Here is an 18,464-nt window from a genome sequence, read left to right as displayed (position 1 = left end):
CCTTTGCCATTGTTATTAAAGCAATCACTCATCTGTAGTATTTTCTAATAGATCCCTGCTTACTTTAGCTGGGTGTCTGGCATTAGTTGTGTGCCTTCAGTACACCTGCTAGAAATATAAATACTCCTGATGTTCTTTGATCAACCCTCTTCCATTAATAGTCTAACACAATGAGATAGTTTAGTAGGACTGAAGAAGGAAAATAGGCACTGCAGTATAATTAATGGTGTCTACTCCACATTAGCTGTATAGATCTTTGTCAAGAATATGTCATTTCTGTTGCATGAACATCATGTCCCACTTTTTAAAATATTACAGATCAGGAAATAAAGTTTTATGAGAGTCATATGGTTATGCCTTAAGTAAAATAATTACTGAAAATAATGTGACTATTTCTTTGCCACACGGAAATACAGCAGGCCATATTAAAACCAAGAATTTGACTATTAGGATAATTATATTATCCTAATTCTGACATTTAAGGTATCAGTGTGATTATCTTGTTTGAGTTGAGCAGGAACCAACAAAACTATGTATCTAAAGTAGGGGTGGGTTGCTACCGACATTACTGCCGGTTCACTTCGTGCATGCCCATCTCACATTGCTTGCACATGTACAGTTGTCTGTAAACTGTTCTATACATGTGCAGCACATTAAAAATGACTAAAAAAACATTCCAGCAAAGGCATGGATGACTGGGGAACTGGTCCGGGGGCTGGGCCAGCCTGCTGTCCCTACCGGTTTGGTGACACAGTCCCAAATTCCACTACCGGTTTGCCCAAACCGGTAGCAACCTACCTCTGATCTAAAGAAAGAGATTAATCTGTGTGTATATGTATACCTATACCTATATCTATAAGTACAGTATATGTGTGTGAATGTTTTGCACTGTATATTCATTAATAATTTCACTTATCAAATAATTTCTTGAGTTTCTAATAGATATTTGAGAGTTGTTAAATATTATCATATTGCAGTGCTTTTCTTTTTAAAGACTTCAGTTTGTAACAAGGTTATAATTACAAATAGTATTCAGATATGCCATACAATAGCTCACTAATGTAGGATTCTATGGAAGTACTATACAATTACCAACAGAATTATAGGTTCATTTGCTTAATTATATGGTATGTCAATAAATTGTGTGAAACATGGACCCGTGTATCTTTCCCCCTTCAACAACTCAAGTCTTGGCTGCTGCCTTTTATTTATTGCTAAAATTTCTATCCCACTACATTCCAAGCTGACTCTGAATGGTACACAAGTAAGAAAACCATGGAAACAGCAGTGCATAAGACTCCTCCCCCCCAAAAGTAGTAGATGGCCCATCTACCAGGAGCAAGCTTAGTCTAATATTTTCTTTAAACATTATCAAATGGCCAGGTTTTTAATGGTCTTGTGAGAACCAGTGGGGAGACAGCAGTGCAAAGCCATGAGGCAAGTAGGGGTATCCCTGAGAAAGGTGATTATAGAGTCACTGTAGATAAAACTCCCTGGTGGGAGTGACTCTCTACAAGCACTTCCTCCCTGATCTCACTGATAGCCAGATTCCTTTGTGAGGAAACTACACTAAAGAAATTGAGATCCCGAGTTACATTTTGCTTAGAGTCATCCTAATATGCATTTCAATTCTCTCTCTGCAATTGAAATTACTTTGAGTTGTACTTTTCAAGGTTGGACCAAGATAAATCAATACAATATATTTATGTTAAGTGGACACAGAAGCTGACAAATTGTGTTTTTTAAAAAAGACAATGCATTGGCATATTCTTATATATAGATTCTAACAAGGCTCAACCTTTGTAGGGATGCAGTTACAATTTTGATTCTGTTTACACTAATACTGTTTATTCCAGAATCTAATTTATAATTAGGACTTATATCAGACAAATCAGTGAAGATGGCATGGATGCTGCAGTATTAAACAGAAGCTTGATAGTGTCAAACTTTTGTAAAAAGAGAAAAATAATTTTAGCATTGTTAAAGTATAAAGTATAATTTGAAGATAGTAAATAAGTAAATCACTGTAACCAGCAACGCTTCTGAATGCAAACATCCATAGCTGTTCGCACCTTGGGTAGGTCCTTGTACATTATCAGGTTAAAAAAAACATTTGTTCTTTTCCTTTTTTTTTCTGTAAGTGAACCGTGATTATGCCAATGTATTATCACTTTTGTAACATACTGAATGTTTGAATCCTGAAAAATGTATAACCTGATGTTCATAACAAAACTTTACCCACCACTGAAATCTACCAATAAAAAGAGGCATAAACAAAGTCAACAGAGGCTGGTATTGTCTTCTGCTTACTACCCTGCAGCTACTGGAAAAGGAACCTAGGAAACAAATTGTTTATTATAAGCCAGTCCATTCCTCTAGGGGATTCATGGAGTCATGCAGTGGGACAGAACAATCACTGTACTGAAATGGAGGATAATTTTATTTGTTCCATTTGTTGGTCACAGCAGCATCATGCTGACCAATTATTCTTAAATCAGCAGGTTTTAGACGTTATGGCCTCCTCATAGATTGCAACACCGCAGGCAAAGTAGCCAGGTCAGATTGAAATGCTTTTCAGCCTGGCAACATCAGCTGTCTTTCCCCTTGGAGATCTCCTTTTATCTGGAAATAAAAAATATATGTGATACAATAGCATGAGTGTTGCATGTTGCAAAAATAAAAAAGGCAATAGGATCACCAAAAACGTATAATGTCTTGAAAATCTTCCGTTTTCTGTAATTGAAATAGCAACGTTTTCTTCATGTATTAAAGCCTAGAAATAAAAGGGACTTTCTGATATCTTTACCAAAGGCAAAACATTCTGTAACTACACCATTAATCTAGGGCTTTTGAATGGCAAATAAATTATATACTATAATCAGAATAATGTTCTCTGTAATGCAGTTGATTAAAAGGGATGTTATAAAGCCTGGAAGAAAGACTGGGGAGGGATAGAGATAGTTAAAATTATTACATTATCCTGCCTCTTTCCACTGTTTGTGGGATTTGAATGTAGAGCTTACATTTTGCCAGGAAATTGTGCTGGAAGGAAAAACAAGGGAGATGTTTTCATTATTTGCTGCTATAATTTTGGGAACACAGGAAGTTGTTCTCATCCTATCTTGAAATTTATTAAGCATGTGACATTCCATCCCTAATACTGTCCAGCATATACTTCCTATCAAAAGCTACAATAAGAGTTTTTCATTAACTGTAAATATGCAAAGGAGAGGAAAGGTCTGGCTTATAACATTTCTAACCAATGTTATCCCCTCTTTGTGGTTTCTGGATGATGTTCACAGAGTTTTAAGCAAAGGATACACATAGATTATAGAGATGAATAGCTCTGCCTTTAAATCCAGACCAAATATTGGGAACACAGAACTGATAAGTTTCATTCTGTGATCTTAAAAGGTGGAACTTTTTCAAATGCAGGTCAAATTTGACTGTAGTGGAGATGCTTACATCAGGATTAATTTTAGAATAGCATTTGTATCAGTCTGTTGCAAGATCATCTGAGATAAAGAATATGAGCATGTTGCAAAGAGAAAGGATGGGGGAAAATCCCACTGATAAATCCAATGGGACTTACAAAAATAGCCAGATAATTTTTCTGGCTTGACTTGAATTCCATTCAAAAGATTATAGAGAAGGAGATCTTGGTGTACTATGTGCAAAGGGAGAATTTGATGGCCCTTAGAACACAGATGTCAAAATTATCTGTCAGCCTTAAATAATATTTTTTTAAAATGCAAGTAGCTTCGGCTGTAGAAGAGGAATTGGTCAGCATCACAGCAATAACTCTTGTATTCTTTTTTCTGGAAACTCTGCACTCTCCTTTAGGTGCTTTTGTATTGAAAAGAAATCATGAGTTCTAACCTGAGTATTGTATGAAAGTTCAGGGTACTAAAAATTTCAGTGAACTGAGCTTAATGGTATCTCTAAAGAAATAGTTAAAACAACCTGTGTTTCATGAAAATAGTTATCCCACTATATTCCTCTGGTAAATATATTCCTGGAAACTGAACATATTCTGAGAGCTTCCAAGCCATCAAGAATTAGCAGGCAAATTTATAGAGGACAAGAATCAGATTGAAAAGAGATATTCTAAAATATTATCTTTTAATAACTAAGGAGAGTACTATTCATCTGATAATATCCAAATTTTATTTGCAATTACTTTCTGTATTCTAATGATTACAGACCACATTTGATTAGCAGCATCAAGAATCTTGATTAAATCATAGAGCTAATAGTTTAATTCAATGCATTGAAAACTATTTCCTTTTAGCTATCCTAAATCTCATTAAATTTAATTTCAGATGACAACTTTGGTAATATTTGAGAGAAGGAAAAAAGCTATTTTTGATTCTTGTTTTCGACACTATGCATGTTTTCCATTCTCTGCTTTGATGCTGTTGACACTGTGTATCAAGACTATTATGTGACACTACTGAGCCAGTTTGATGGTAGTGGTTAAAGGCACCTTAGATGGATAACAGGATATCATAAATTCTAATTGCACCTTAGGCATGAAATCAGCTGGGTGATGTTGGGCCAGTAAATTTCAGCCCTAGGAAGAAGGCAATGGCAAAGTACTTCAGAAAATATTGCTGAGAAAAACTCCATGGACTTGACTATTGCCAGAAGCCAAAACTGACTGAAAGGCACAAGATAAACAGTCAGTCAGTCAGTCAGTCAGTTCCTTAGGACTATGTACAGGTTAGATCTCAAGAAACAAGATTCTGCTAATAGTAGGAAAAAGGAATCACATAGATAGTACTGTATTTTCAATTCCTCATTCCTCCTATAACTTCTATCCCTTGAAAAACTAATTTGGAGTACAGTATGGAGAACTAGAATAACATAGTAAGGGACCGTTATAATTAATTGGAGAAGATCACTTATTTCCTTGTTTCCCTAACCCAGTGGAAATATCCTTTAATGGACTTTTTCATGGAATGAAAATATATCTTTCATTCACAAAAGAGTTAATCTGAATCCAATTGTGTGAATAAATCTATAGTAAGTAGATGAGCACAGGATTGAGTGTTATGAATATACTAAATAGGTACAATATAAGATTTTAGAATTGTAAATGTACTAAAAATTCAAAACATTATTATGCCTCCTGTTACTGACTTTTATCCTTTTTTTAAAAAAAGGAAAAGTTGGTTTAAAATATTCTTTACCATTTTCTCTTTTTTTTGTCCCATAAAAAAGGAAATATAAACAGTCATTGTCCAATTTTTGGTCTGAAAGAAATAACAAAACAGAATCATTTGATCTGGCCTGTCAGCTGAGATTAGGACTAAGAAATCTGCAGTTAATCAGCCCAGCTAAGCAGCAAAGGTCATAGCAGTCAGTAAGAGTTATTGCAAAGGTGTTACAACATATGGCTGATCTCCTCAGTCATGAGGAAAATAAAGTGGCAGACAGATAAAATTCATCTTTTTCTGCTTTCGTCATCTCATGAATTAGTCTTCAACCACAAAGCCTTATTTCTGTGCTCTCCTATGTCATTTCAAATTCCTATTTATTAGTTCTCAGTACAGTGTTAAACATGAAAATAAATAAGGAACTGATTTGTACTTTAAAGTGTGGCTTTGCCAATGGTAAGTGCTTCACTCCGTTCCTGGAGTAAGATGAATGCATCATTTTGAATATTTCCCAGATTTTGCATGAGGATGAGATGGAAAAAGAACTTTACTGCCGTGTAATGTTTCCCAATCTTCAGTTTCTCTTATATGGTTGGGGGGAAAAGACATACTGGAAATTACTCTGATGTTTGTGTACTGCCATGTATGTGGTATGTTGAGAAAGAGATAATTCACTAGATGGGGTGTATTTAACCAAAATAGTTTTGCTTTTGATTAGTGCAGAGGTGGGTTCCTACCAGTTCGCACCTATTCGGTAGAACCGGTTCGTCAAATCTACTGAACCAGTTAGAAGAGGTTCCACCAGTGGACCCGGAAAGCAGGCCACACCTACAGAAGAGGTTCCAAAAATTTTTGAAACCCACCACTGGCAAGGATCTTGTAACTCGACAGCTTTAAGACTTGCATGCTTCAATGCCAGAGTTTCTGAATAGCTACTTGGACCGACCTAAGTACTAATTCATAATTTCATATCCGGTCACATGGGCGGCAAACCACTCCCATTCGGTCACATGGGTGGCAAGCCACTCCCACAAAGGAGGCCACACCCACAGAGTAGGTTCCAACAATTTTTGAAACCCACCACTGGATTAGTGGTAGCCCTAAAGTTTGAATCTTTGGAGTCCTTTGACATTTTCTTCTGGGCTGCAACACAACTCATTTATTTAAGTCATTAGTTCTTATTGATTCAATCCATCCTGTTATTGATAACTAACTATGGTGGGGAAGGAGATGTGCTAACTACAGCCATCAATATTGGTATGCCCCAAACTCCTCTGTTGCTTCTTTTGTTTTAAAAAGCAATACAAAGTTGTCCTACGTAATAATGTACAGGATTGACTTTGAGCTGCTTCAGTGAGCTAAAAGGGAGACAAAGACTCTAGTTCTCCTTCTAATAAATGGATGTTTTGTAATTGATTATTCTTGTGATAACCATTTCATGGATGCACTCATCTTCTGCACTCATAATTCTAAATTCCCATTGGTTCCAATGTTTTCAATCTTGGCAACTTGATGTGTGGACTTCAACTCCCAGCATTCCTCAGCATTCTTAGCCAGCATGCTTCTAAGAATTGAAGTACATATATCTTCAAGTTGCTAACATTGTCTTAGTCTGTGATAAAGTACATGGGCTCATAAAATGATTGACAAAATCTCAGTACTATACACTTTCTATTGGGAAACAGCATGATCTTCTGCAGTCTCTTCTGCTCATGACATTTCTCTTTTACCTACATCCAGATTTACAGCTGCTTCTGTGATCTGTTTGCCTTTATGACTCACCCAAATCTTACCTTCAACGTGTCCAAACAAGATCTCCATTCTGAACTGTGACCTTGCTTTGGATGTTGATGTCTCCAGCATAATCTGATAGGAATTTACTAAAGCTGCCCCAGCTAGCCTACAAATAGAAAATGTTGAGCTTTAAAGATTGTGGAGAAGCTGGTAACCTGGAAGCATTTCCCTCCTCCAGGATCTATCTTGCTGTGCTTTGTTTTTCTCCATCTTCGGGGAAGCATCCTAATTGTTGGCAGGGCTGGCCCAAGATTTTTTTTTCTTGCATGAGATGGAGCAGTGAATAGCATCACACAAAGAATCAAAGGACTTTTTTTCTCATATGAGGCAGCTTCCCCAAATATCATTTTCCATCCCTAGCAATAGTAATAGAGTAAGAAAAATAATTGCTATCCTTTTATGTTTCTGTAAGTTTGTATCCTTGGGGAATTGCCTCAGTCTACTTAACAGGTACTGGTTCTTTAGCTGTATCAGTTTTTTCTCCATGATGAAGCTTTTAAAACTTAAGGCAGCTTCATGCTTCAGGAAGCAACCATTTTGCCCAGTTGATGAAACACTCATAGAAAGTGGATTGTATGAGAACATCTGAGTCACAGACAAGACAACTCATGACAAATGAAGGCAAATATATGTGTCCTAGGATAAGGCTGAGGGATCCAATCTGAGTCGATCATTGGGACAAGAGGTTTATGTCAGTTGAGGCACAGAACAGCCTGGAATCAACCTCTTTGGTCTCTTAGGAAAAAAAAAACCTTGCAGCTTAACTCCAAACTCTAAAAAAGGGAGTAAAATAGAAATTCCAAGGCAAAGTTACTGAGACACATACACATGTTTAGCATCATCATGTTAAATGTTTAGCTAAAGTGGTCCTTCAATTTTGCCTAAACCCAGGGCAGGATATGGGTGTGTGTAAAAATCATGAGTCTCATTGCTGAATAGATAATGTAACTTGGCCTTTGAGATATAACCTCTTTGCAATAGGACTATTTAATTTCTGAAATATCAGTTATCTACACTGTAGGTCATCTTAGATCCAGGAGAAGTCGTGTTGTGATGGTAGGCAAGGATGCTTTGCCCTAGCTTCATCTAGTGTGTCAGTTGTATCTTTTCTTGGAGAAGGAAGAGCTAAGGACTAAGATTCATCCCTTAATCACTGCTTACTTAGAATACTCTGAGTGAGGTTATGTTAGAAAGCCAGCTGGGTGACTTTGGGCCAGTCACTGTCTCTCAGCACAACCCACCTCACAGGTTGGTTGATGTGGGAAAAATAGGAAAAGGAAGGTGCATTGGATATGTTTGCTGCTTTGAGCCGAGGTGGTGCAGTGGTTAAATGCAGCACTGCAGGCTACTTCAGCTGACTGCAGTTCTGCAGTTCGGCTGTTCAAATCTCACAGGCTCAGGGTTGACTCAGCCTTCCATCCTTCCGAGGTGGGTAAAATGAGGACCCGGATTGTTGTTGGGGGCAATATGCTGACTCTGTAAACCGCTTAGAGAGGGCTGAAAGCCCTATGAAGCGGTATATAAGTCTAACTGCTATTGCTATTGCTATTGAGATATTTGTAAAAATAATAAAGGCAGTATATTAATAATAAACAAATCAAAAGCACAACTGATGAAAAGTATAGACTTTTGTTCAGAATGAACTTTGTAGACAACTTCCCCATAATTTTAGAACAATTTCACTGGCTATCAATTTATTTTCAAGAGTTTTTGGGGGGGAGAGGAAAGGGAGCCTCCTCTATTTTAGACCAGTGTTTCTCAACCTCAACAGGTTAAAAGATGTTTGGACTGGAGTTCCCATAATTTCTCAGCCAGGCTGGGGAATTATGGGAGTCGAAATGCACACATTTGAAATTTGCTGAAGTTGAGAAATACTGATTTAGACAACTTTAGTTGCTTGACAACTAAAAAGGCAGTTTATTTTCAAGAGGCAAGTTTGTTTTTTTCCTTGCACTCCAGGAAACTCCAGGATTAGAACCGTCAAACATAAGAAGCAAAGCAAAACAAACCTTTCAATGCTGGCATTAAATGTTATTACATTGTCCTTTCTTCATTTTATGGTATGTTTTACTTGATATCTTCTGAGCAGTGAGACCAGATTCAAGTTCTCACTTGGCGATGGAAAGCCCAGGGGAAATTCCGAGCCACACATTTCATGGGGTTGTTGCTTCGAGGATAGGAGTCCCATAGAAGCTACTTGAGCTCTCAGAAAAAAGCAGGATATTTAGTGGCAAAGGTTTATGATTTCATACAGCAAACATTGGTTTAATGCTAGAGACTTGTGACCTGATATTGCAAAGGCTGGTCCAGCTGACAGAGACCTGGGATTTGGTAGAACAAACAGAAGCTTCGTTTGCAGGCATTCATGATTTTACACTCAAGCACTGGTTTAAATCATCAAAAGTTGCATTTTCATTCAACTAAAACCCATTTAAACAGGGACAAGCTTTTGATATCACAGGAGGCTATTCTTTTCATTTTGAAGTACTGTTTCAGTCTCACTTAGCTTTGGTGGGAGAGACCAGAAGAACCACCACCAGTTTAATGAGTTGATTGCAGACTGATTGTGGTAGAAGAGCAAAAATAAAATTTGTACACTGTGCTATGTGTGCATGTCACATAAACAGCCACCTTGCCATATCAGCCCCCCCCCTTTTTTTTAAAGGTTGAAACGTAATAATGCTTTATCTCATTAAAATAAATGAAAATGACTGGTGGATACCAGAATCCTTCCTGCTTTGACAAATACACAGTTTGTAATAATAAGTAAGCGGTTAAAATATACTGATATATTTGTTGGTAAGTAAGTAAGTATTTTCTTTTCCTTTGCCAGTCCAATATTCTAACAAATGGAGATGGTATAATATCTGTTGAAAGGGTCAATAAGATCAGAAAAGTGATTGTAATGAAATGCCATCCTATTAAACCAGATGCTTGCTTTCAGTCTCATCAACTTTACTTACTGACCTACTTTTCCCCCTATCATTTTAAGCCCTGCAGAGCAGATGCCACAGTCCTGACTCATTCATGGTGTGTAATTTGATCGAGGGTATGTCAAAATGTTATTTTGTACTTCCGATACAGGATTTGCTAATGGCATTTGTTGTATCACAGTGACAACATCAGATCCTGGAAATCCTAGTCCAATTGGTACATTGGGGTGGGGTGGGGGAATTCATTTGTTTGTAACTGCTTATGATGTATCTAACTCCTTAAGGTTTTGCTGGGGGTTCCCAGGGGTTTTGCAGCCACTATTTCACTGGCAGTTGATGTCTCTTGTGATTAGCCCATGAGTCAGGATCACTACAATAGTAGCCAAAGCATCTCCCTCCTCCTTCTCCCTCCCCCTTTTTCCTCTTTCCCTCTCTGATGACAGCAACATATCCAGGATACATTCTATTGGGAAATACACCTGGAAGTAATAGATTATTGGTAGTTCCATTGATGTTCCCAGTTGTGCATTGTATCAGTTAAGCACATCCATTACTACAAACAATGTTAAGTTCCAATATCACGCTGTTTTCCCCAAAATAAGACCTTCTCAGCTAATCGGGCTTTTGAGCACATGCGCTAAAATAAGCACTCTCCCCAAAATAAGCCCTCCCCGATATTGCAACACAGCAGCATGACCATGCTCACTGCCTCCTGCACATAAAAAATAATAAGACCTCCCCAAAAATAAGGCTAAGCACTTATTTTGCGGGCCAAAAGAAAATAAGACCCTGTCTTATTTTCAGGAAATATGGTATTATATTTCATCTTAAACCCTATAATAATGGTCTACATTGTAAGGTTTTTGTAAAAATCACATAAATCAAAGGTACAGCCTATGGCCCAGAGGAAGAGAATGTGTTATCTTCCAAAAAATTTAGGTTACAGTTCATGTAATCCATTGTCACCAGGCTGCTGGTTGGGTCTGCTTGGGATTGAAATTTAAACTTTCTGGAATACAGCAATTTTTGTTCTCCTTCAGAGTCTGCCCTATTTTTTGCTGTGCCTCATGTGTTCAAAATGCTTAACTAAACTGTAAGTTTTAATGGGTAAGAAAGGAGAATATAGTTAAAATACTGTAGTAATTATATAACAAATTTCATAAAATTACTGAATGTAATTTACATCAAATTTGTTTTTTCTCCTGGGCATATTGTTTTATTCTAGCCAATAATTTCAAATGCAATTTCTAACATGCTGCTTTAGGACTAAAGTTCATTCCTACCCTGACTTAACAATTTATTAAAAAAAAACAAAAAAACAAAAAAAAACCCTTTATGTACTAAAGAAATGTGCACATAAGACACAACTAAACCAAAAGTTAAAAAAAAAGATTGCTCACGTTTATGTTCACTACTTTAAAGAGGAAAGTTAGGCTTAAACCACTTCCTCTGAAATCAGGTAATTAAAAATAACTTAGTTTGGTTACATCATACAGCAGATCATTCCAGTGATTTAATCAGGAATACTACTATAGTGATATATAGAGTGCTTGTCCATGAGATTTCACATAGCAGGCACAAAAAGTACAAATTGTATCAGCTTTTCCCAGTCTGGTATTGGATGCTGGTTTCCACAATTTCACTTAGCAGATGGCTGAACATTGAAATTCAACACATCTGGAAGATACCTAATTGGGAAAGGCTGATGTTACTACAGTAATGCTTCATCCTGAGTCCTAAAAATATGCATACCATAGATAAGAGACAACTTAGTCTCATTTCCTGGTCAGATTACAACACTGTTACCATTTCATTCACTTTGAAAGGTTGGAATATCTTTATAACCATCTACTGCATCCTAGCTGGAGAATTCTGGGAGTTGGTGTCCATCCATCTTAAAGTGATCAAGGTTAAAAAAAACTTTGATCTACTGCAAGACCATTGAAATAGCATTTACTATTTCTCAGGTATCCTGGATTGCATAAATATTGCCCTTTAATAACAGTTCACTAAAAATAAATTTTATCAACTATAAACACACATTTTAATGTGATATGTAAAAACTATGGTTTTTTTAAAAAAAGGCTATAGAATTTTAAAATGGGGAATTGAATGGTTAGTCTTTTCCATATCAAATAGTCAGTGCTTCAGTCTAGCGACAGAGCCAAATGCAGAAAAAAAGTAGGCCCACAGTTACATGTCATGTAACTTGGATGTACATTTACATTGGAATCTCATTGGTTCCATTAAGATGGTTTGGTAAACATTTTACCACTTGCTGTGGGGTTCAATCAGTGGTGGGTTCCTGCCAGTTCTAACTTCTTCTATAGAAGAGGTTCCACAAATCTACAGTGCTGTTTAGAACCGGTTCCAGCTCCCTCCCCCCGCTCGTCCGCACATCAAGATGAAGAGCGAGAGGAGGAATTCTCCACAAGAGAAGTCCACAAGTCTTAAAGCTGTCAAGTTTGAACACACCTGGGGTTTTTTCTAAAGGGTTAGGGGTGCAAGGGTCTTGTAACTTGACAGCTTTAAGACTTGCACACTTCAATGCCAGAGTTCCTGAGCCAACATGACTGGAGGGGGAATTCTGGGAGTTGAAGTCCACAAGTCTTAAAGCTGTCAAGTTTGAATACCGCTGGGGATTTTTTTTCTAAAGGGTTAGGGGTGCAAGGGTTTTGTAACTTGACAGCTTTAAGACTTGTGTGCTTCAAATGCCAGAGTTTCTGAGCCAACATTTTGGTTGCTAAGCAAGAGCGTTGTTAAGTGAGTTTCACAACATTTTACAAGTTGGCCACTCCCACCCAGTCACATGGTCAGCAAGCCACTCCAACAAAGCAGGCCACACCTACAGAAGAGGTTCTAAAAAAAATTAGAAACTCACCACTGGGTTCAGTTAACATACACACAAACACACAGTTCTTCCACCTGTATGCAAACAATGCTTAAAATTCCTCCTTTCCCTCTGCAACCTCCTGTTTTTCAGAGAACACCTGTTTGGATGGAATGGCACTTCTATTGAACTGTATAATTTGGGAGGCTGCTGCTGAAATAATTGAAGATTATTGCCTCCCTGTGGTAAGGAGATTCTACTGGATACCAATACTTTCCATGGTTGGAAGGAAGCCAAGCTTTCTCTTCATTGATTGACTAATGTAGAGCTAGGCCCATACTTTTTCTTGAAGTCCAGAGATAATACTGTACATTGCTTTTTTTACTATATTTCTGATTAATTCAGAAATCTTGAGGAAGGGATGTAAGATTTGATGATCATTCTAGTTATATTCTATACATCTTTCCTCCAAAGAACAGAGAAAAATCAAAGCTTATTGTTCAAAGCAGCTTTCCAAGTAATGAGTAAATTAGCCAGATTTAACTTTAGCCCCTGATTATGTTTTTGGCCACACGGACTAAATCTATATTCTCAGCAGTACTCCAATAAGCCACTTGGGATTTCTTATTCATAGAAGACACAGGAGCTACTGTTATATATATGATCATAGGATACAGTTTGTTCAAGAGTCTTAACTTCATCTAATGTGACAGACTATATAAATATTACTCCAAAATGTTTATTGTACAAAAATTAATTCTAGAAAACAATATAAGACAATTAGCTTCACCTTTTTCAAGATTCCTATAGACATTGCAATAGATAACATTTCATTTTGTTTCAGAACACATTCAGTCATATAAAAATATAATTATTTACATTACGTCTACATCCTTAAACAATGCTATCAATGTTTTTTTTATAAAAAGGCACTTGAATGGTATTGCTCATTTGAGGATAGTTGCTCACGGTATTGCATTTCCTTTGTGCAATTAGGAAAATAAAGCTTTAAAGATATCCATTGTTATCCCCACATCCCTCACTCTTGCACTTATTCCCATTTTAACAATAAGTTCACAAGCCCAACATTTTGTTACAAGTAAATGATGCAATCATCATCAAAAATGTTTGTCATGGCAGTTTTACAAAGGCACATTCTGTTAAAACATGGCAAACAACTGGACATACATTCTTCTGTTCCTTTGAAATGATGCAATTTTCAGACATTTCAGATCACTCATCAAGAAGCACACTATGCTAAAAAACATTTGACATTTACTGACTTCATGTAGAAGACGCTGACAAGCATTTGTGATACTTGGTATGTAGCAAAATTTTGGTTCTTTGGGACACTTTGGCTGGAATGGTCATTTTAACTGAGATACATTCTTATAAAAATCAATTTGGCATTTGCATCTTCTTCTATATGTCTTGTTACTTTTGTATTATATAAAAGTCATGCTTAAATAAGTGAAATAAAACTCTCTTTTTTTGCACCTCTTGGGAAGCAGATGAACAAATACATGGAAAGGAGGGGATGTCTCTTTAGTTTGTGGCAAAGGCATAAAAACAGGTAAACTCAGTGAGCTACACAGCAGCCAGATTCCTCATGTTTGTGCAGAAGAGACATTCGAGAAAAAGTTTTGGAACAGTTTTTGCACTGGTATTTCTTCACATCTGAATGGGTCTGCAGATGGGCCCTCAAATTTGACCTGTCTGCAAATGCTCTGTTGCAATGAGGGCATGAAAAAGGCTTCTCTCCTGAAAAGAATGGAAGAAGGAATTTAGTCACTTTAATGCTATAATAATGAAATGTGTATATTAAGTGGGCAAACTATTAGCATAGCAGGAGGAGATGGGTGGATTCTAAATGCCATCAGAGGTTCTCTTCTTTACATTGTGGGCAACTCAGAGCTTGCAGAAAATCATGATGCATTGAATGACAAGTCATTACCCTATTCTACTTCAGCAGGTGCAGCCAGCACCCTGAAGGTTGGGCTCCACCCAACATTTCCATATGTTTCCTCCATTCATTTACTGTATCCTGTGCAATGCCTTTTGCTGCCCAAGGCTGTGATTTGTATGCTGTTGATGTGGATGGCAGAGGTCCCATCAGATTTAATGCTTCAGTATTCTGCTTTTGTGCAACCACCATATAGATTCACATACGATGTGACTTGCACGGTCTCATGAAAAAACATGACAAATAAAAGTTTGCACCTAATGGAACAGTTCACTTCTACTCCATAGCTTGAATTTATGTAATTTAAGGCAGAATTCAGTTGGCTTGGATAGCTATACAGCCTTTGGAAATTACCTTAGACTGTGCTTGGTGGAGTTTGCTGCCATATGAGTATGCCTTGCATTATTATAGCCTTTGGGAGTTTAGTTAGAATTGTTAAAGACAATCTGAGATGAACAAGAGTTATTTCTACATAAACCAGGATCAGAGAGTATTCTGTCTTAGGATTAATTGTGCTGTTTGTATATCCAGAATCATATAAAATTTAAGGTCAGAGACTTAAACCCAGCTAACTACACGTAAGATCCCCTTTTAGGCTGCAATCCTAAAACAGAAACAACTGCAGTCTTCAACTCATTTACCTGACCAAATAATTGATTTCAAGCAAAAACTCATTTCTAAACAATCTTCAAGGGGAAAAAAGTCCCTTCTATGTTCATATGCTGACTAATGGGCTTTGCTATATGCACTGCCTGGGCACAACTCTTGACTGTGCAGATTCTTGTTGGAAACTTGATCTGTTTGCCTCCTAGTCTCTCTGTGTCTGCTTCTTTTTGCTTATTCCTGCATGGATCATGTTCCAAGGCATTTTTATGGCCAGCTGGATCCCTGCCTTTTGACACCTTGCTGAAAATTTGCAGAGAAGCTAGAAGTTGTCATGGCAGGACAAAATTTGGCCCACTCACATAAGAAAGTTTTTTTTAAAGAGTGGGGGAGTAGAAAATGCCCACTGAACATCTAAAAAACCAAAATGGAATCCATGTCTATATCATTGCAATAACTGAAGAAGATAAAAAGAGCAATCAGTGTGTCAATATGGTCAACACAGAGAACAATTGGATAGCTGTATACCAAGTATGTGTAAAATCGTATTTCCCTCTTACCAGTATGGGTCCGGATATGTCCTTGGAGTAGCCAGGGTCGAGAGAAAGCCTTGCCACAAATCTTGCAGACACAAGGTAGTGTGTGGGTTCTGATGTGCATCTTTAGAGCCCCCAGGCTCACATATTCCTTATCACAGTATTTACAGCTGAAGGATTTCCTAGACTGGGCATCACAGTGCAACTGCTTATGTTTGGCAAGTCCTGAGAAAGTTGAATAGGTCTTGTTGCATAAACTACACTGAAATTTTTCAGCTTCAATTGCATGGGGGTGGGACAGCTTGGACTGGATTCTCTCCTCTTCATCACTAATGGGGCTTTCTGAGCCACTGTGATCTTTGGACGAAGTGTCAGAATGGGGGGGCGGGCTGACTCTTCCCAAAGATGAAGGATATCCAGAAAGAGGAGAAAGATCATTGGGTAAGGGGGAAGGCAACAGCCCAGTTGTAGTCCAGACTGTGATTGGATTGTATGCCACCGAACTCAGGATTTCTGGTTGTGGAATTATCGGCATTGGGTAGCTCTCATACAGGTATGGAGAAATTATCACTAGAAGGAAGACAAAGAGAGGAAAACCATTAGAAAATGAAGGAGATAACAGCCACACTCCCCAGACTTACCCAGATGGGAAGTGATGCAAATGCCATGTCATTGACAAACATACATGTTTAAAATGTAGAGAGTTCAAGGAATGCAGTCCTTCATATATGTACGTTTACACTGTGCACCATAAACTGGGGGAGGTCCGATTTGGTCCAAGCATAGTTCTCTCCCAGTCTGGTCAAGAAACCCAGCAGTAAAATCCGGGCTTATCCTCCTAGGTTTCCAAACTTCTCTTGTGCAGCAAAGATCAAATGCAATTTTAGCAGTTAAGCAAAAAAAGGTAGACGTTTCAAAAAGGTTGGTGCTGACATGTTTGTAAATAGGACGAAAAGAAAGCACTGCCCAGGGGGAAGAAAAAGTATGCTAAAGTGCACACACGCACGGGCAGTTTTGGTGCAAACAGGCTGGGAGGTTCAGCTCAAGAATGACCGTTACCCCAAACGGAGCCCGATTTCCAGCTTCCAGGCAGATTTTCCCCTCTGGCATTACCTGTATGTGTATCCAGTTCACTATAGTTGGGCTTTTTGGACGCGTTGAAATGTTTCTTCACCAAGAAGGACCGTGGCATTTTGAAAGACAAGGACTGCTTCCCCCTTCCCGGATTTCCTCTCGCTGCGGAATAACGGTTTCCAGCTTTTGAGCAGCAAGAACAGAGAAGAATCACTGCAGGGACATTGGTCCTCTAGAACATCTCCTCCTCTGTTTGCCCCAAGCAGCAAAAGTTATGTAGTGCAAAGAAGTCCTTGAAAAGTGCAGTAAATACCCCACTCATCAGGTGCAAGAGGGGAGGGGTCCAGGGACGCCGCTTCAACCAATCCGGAATTCGCTCATGTTCTTTTGACAAACTCAAGCTTCTTCGGGCCGGGGACTTCTCTCGGCTCTTAGGAGGGAAGATCCAATCCCTTGGAGTTACTCAGGACTTGGATCAAGTTTCAACTCCTCCCTTCGTGATGCCTGCAAAGGGGAGAGGAAGACGCTCCTCTCCAGTGGCAAGGCAAGGAAGGCGCTGGAGTGTCTCTGCCCTGCTCCTCCCGGGCGAATTCTCCTTGAGGAGATGGGTCTCTCTCTCTCTCTCTCTCTCTCTCTCTCTCTCTCTCTCTCTCTCTCTCTCTCTCTCTCTCTCTCTCTCTCTCTCTCTCTGTGTGTGTGTGTGTGTGTGGCGGCGCCTAGGGTAAGGGCCTTTTTTGCCCGCCCTTCCGGAGCTGCGGAGTTCTGCGAAGCTTCTTCCAACGGCGCGCCTGCCTCCCAGATGTGCGCGAGGCAAGGTAGAGGAGAAACGCTTCCCTCGGCTGAGCAAAGAGAGGAGGGCAGAGAGGAGACTTCTACTAGTGATCCAGTAGAAGACGTTAATGAGCGAGGCTTTGCTTTGTCACGGCGGTGCAACCTATTTTGGGAACCGCTGAATTTTTTTTTGGCATAACTTAAGGGAATGCCCCACACTTGCCTTTTGAATCACAGAAAAGCCCCGGTGTAACCCAAAGGAAGCCAGGGATATGTAACGGAAGATAAAGAAGGTTGGATTCGTGTTATTTTGGATGTCTTTGGGTTAAGATAAAACCCACAAGACTTGGTTCTTCTGGTCTGCATAAGCCTTGTGCTTTGAGCAAAATACCCCCCATGGCAGGCATAGCTTACTTGGGGAGAAAATCTGCTCGAAACAGTTGGTTTTTGATTCTAAGCAAAAGTGCTAAGGAGGGCACAGGAGCCCTTTCTATTTTAGAATTTTCTTGCTGCAAGGAATTCTGCATTTCCTTCCTGGAGGAAATTGAGTCATTCCTGTAAATACACAGAATTAAATATGTGCAGCCAAATGCTCCAGTTAGCCCAGAGAGCCTGTGTGGAATAGAGGAAAGTGAGCCAACTCCCTCTAATACCATTTTTTTTCCTGGCTCAGCTTTTTCTAAACTTGTGCCCTCCAGATGTGTTGGAAGCAGGCTTTGGATATCTGGAAGGCTTAGAGAAGGCAGATCCAGAGCTATTCTCCCAAAATATAGTGCCTTTGTGAATACTTCATTCTCACAT

At 38.6% G+C, this 18,464-nt stretch overlaps 1 protein-coding gene across 1 annotated transcript; it reads right to left on the bottom strand.

Moving 5' to 3' along the window:
• Nucleotides 1–13,445: 13,445 nt before the first annotated feature.
• SNAI2 (snail family transcriptional repressor 2) lies at nt 13,446–17,457 on the bottom strand. The gene is made up of 3 exons (XM_014069139.2): nt 16,932–17,457; nt 15,843–16,388; nt 13,446–14,477 (listed from the first exon to the last, which is right to left on the bottom strand). Exons 1-3 carry the CDS (start codon nt 17,008–17,010, stop codon nt 14,296–14,298), a joined length of 807 nt encoding a protein of 268 aa, XP_013924614.1. The 5' UTR covers nt 17,011–17,457; the 3' UTR covers nt 13,446–14,295.
• Nucleotides 17,458–18,464: the final 1,007 nt, after the last annotated feature.

The sequence above is a fragment of the Thamnophis sirtalis genome, unplaced genomic scaffold, assembly GCF_051295495.1.
Source record: "Thamnophis sirtalis isolate CommonGarterSnake01/CBP01778 unplaced genomic scaffold, rThaSir2_p1.2 scaffold_2, whole genome shotgun sequence".
NCBI lineage: Eukaryota > Metazoa > Chordata > Lepidosauria > Squamata > Natricidae > Thamnophis > Thamnophis sirtalis.
This window is presented reverse-complemented; position numbering and strand designations above follow the sequence as displayed.

Coding starts and splice junctions, on each gene's coding strand:
- SNAI2 (XM_014069139.2), bottom strand. CDS start 17,010: ATGCCACGGTCCTTCTTGGTGAAGAAACATTTCAACGCGTCCAAAAAG. Junction 16,389..16,931: donor TGAACTGGATACACATACAG/GTAATGCCAGAG, acceptor TCTTCCTTCTAG/TGATAATTTCTCCATACCTG. Junction 14,478..15,842: donor ACATATCCGGACCCATACTG/GTAAGAGGGAAA, acceptor CATTCTTTTCAG/GAGAGAAGCCTTTTTCATGC.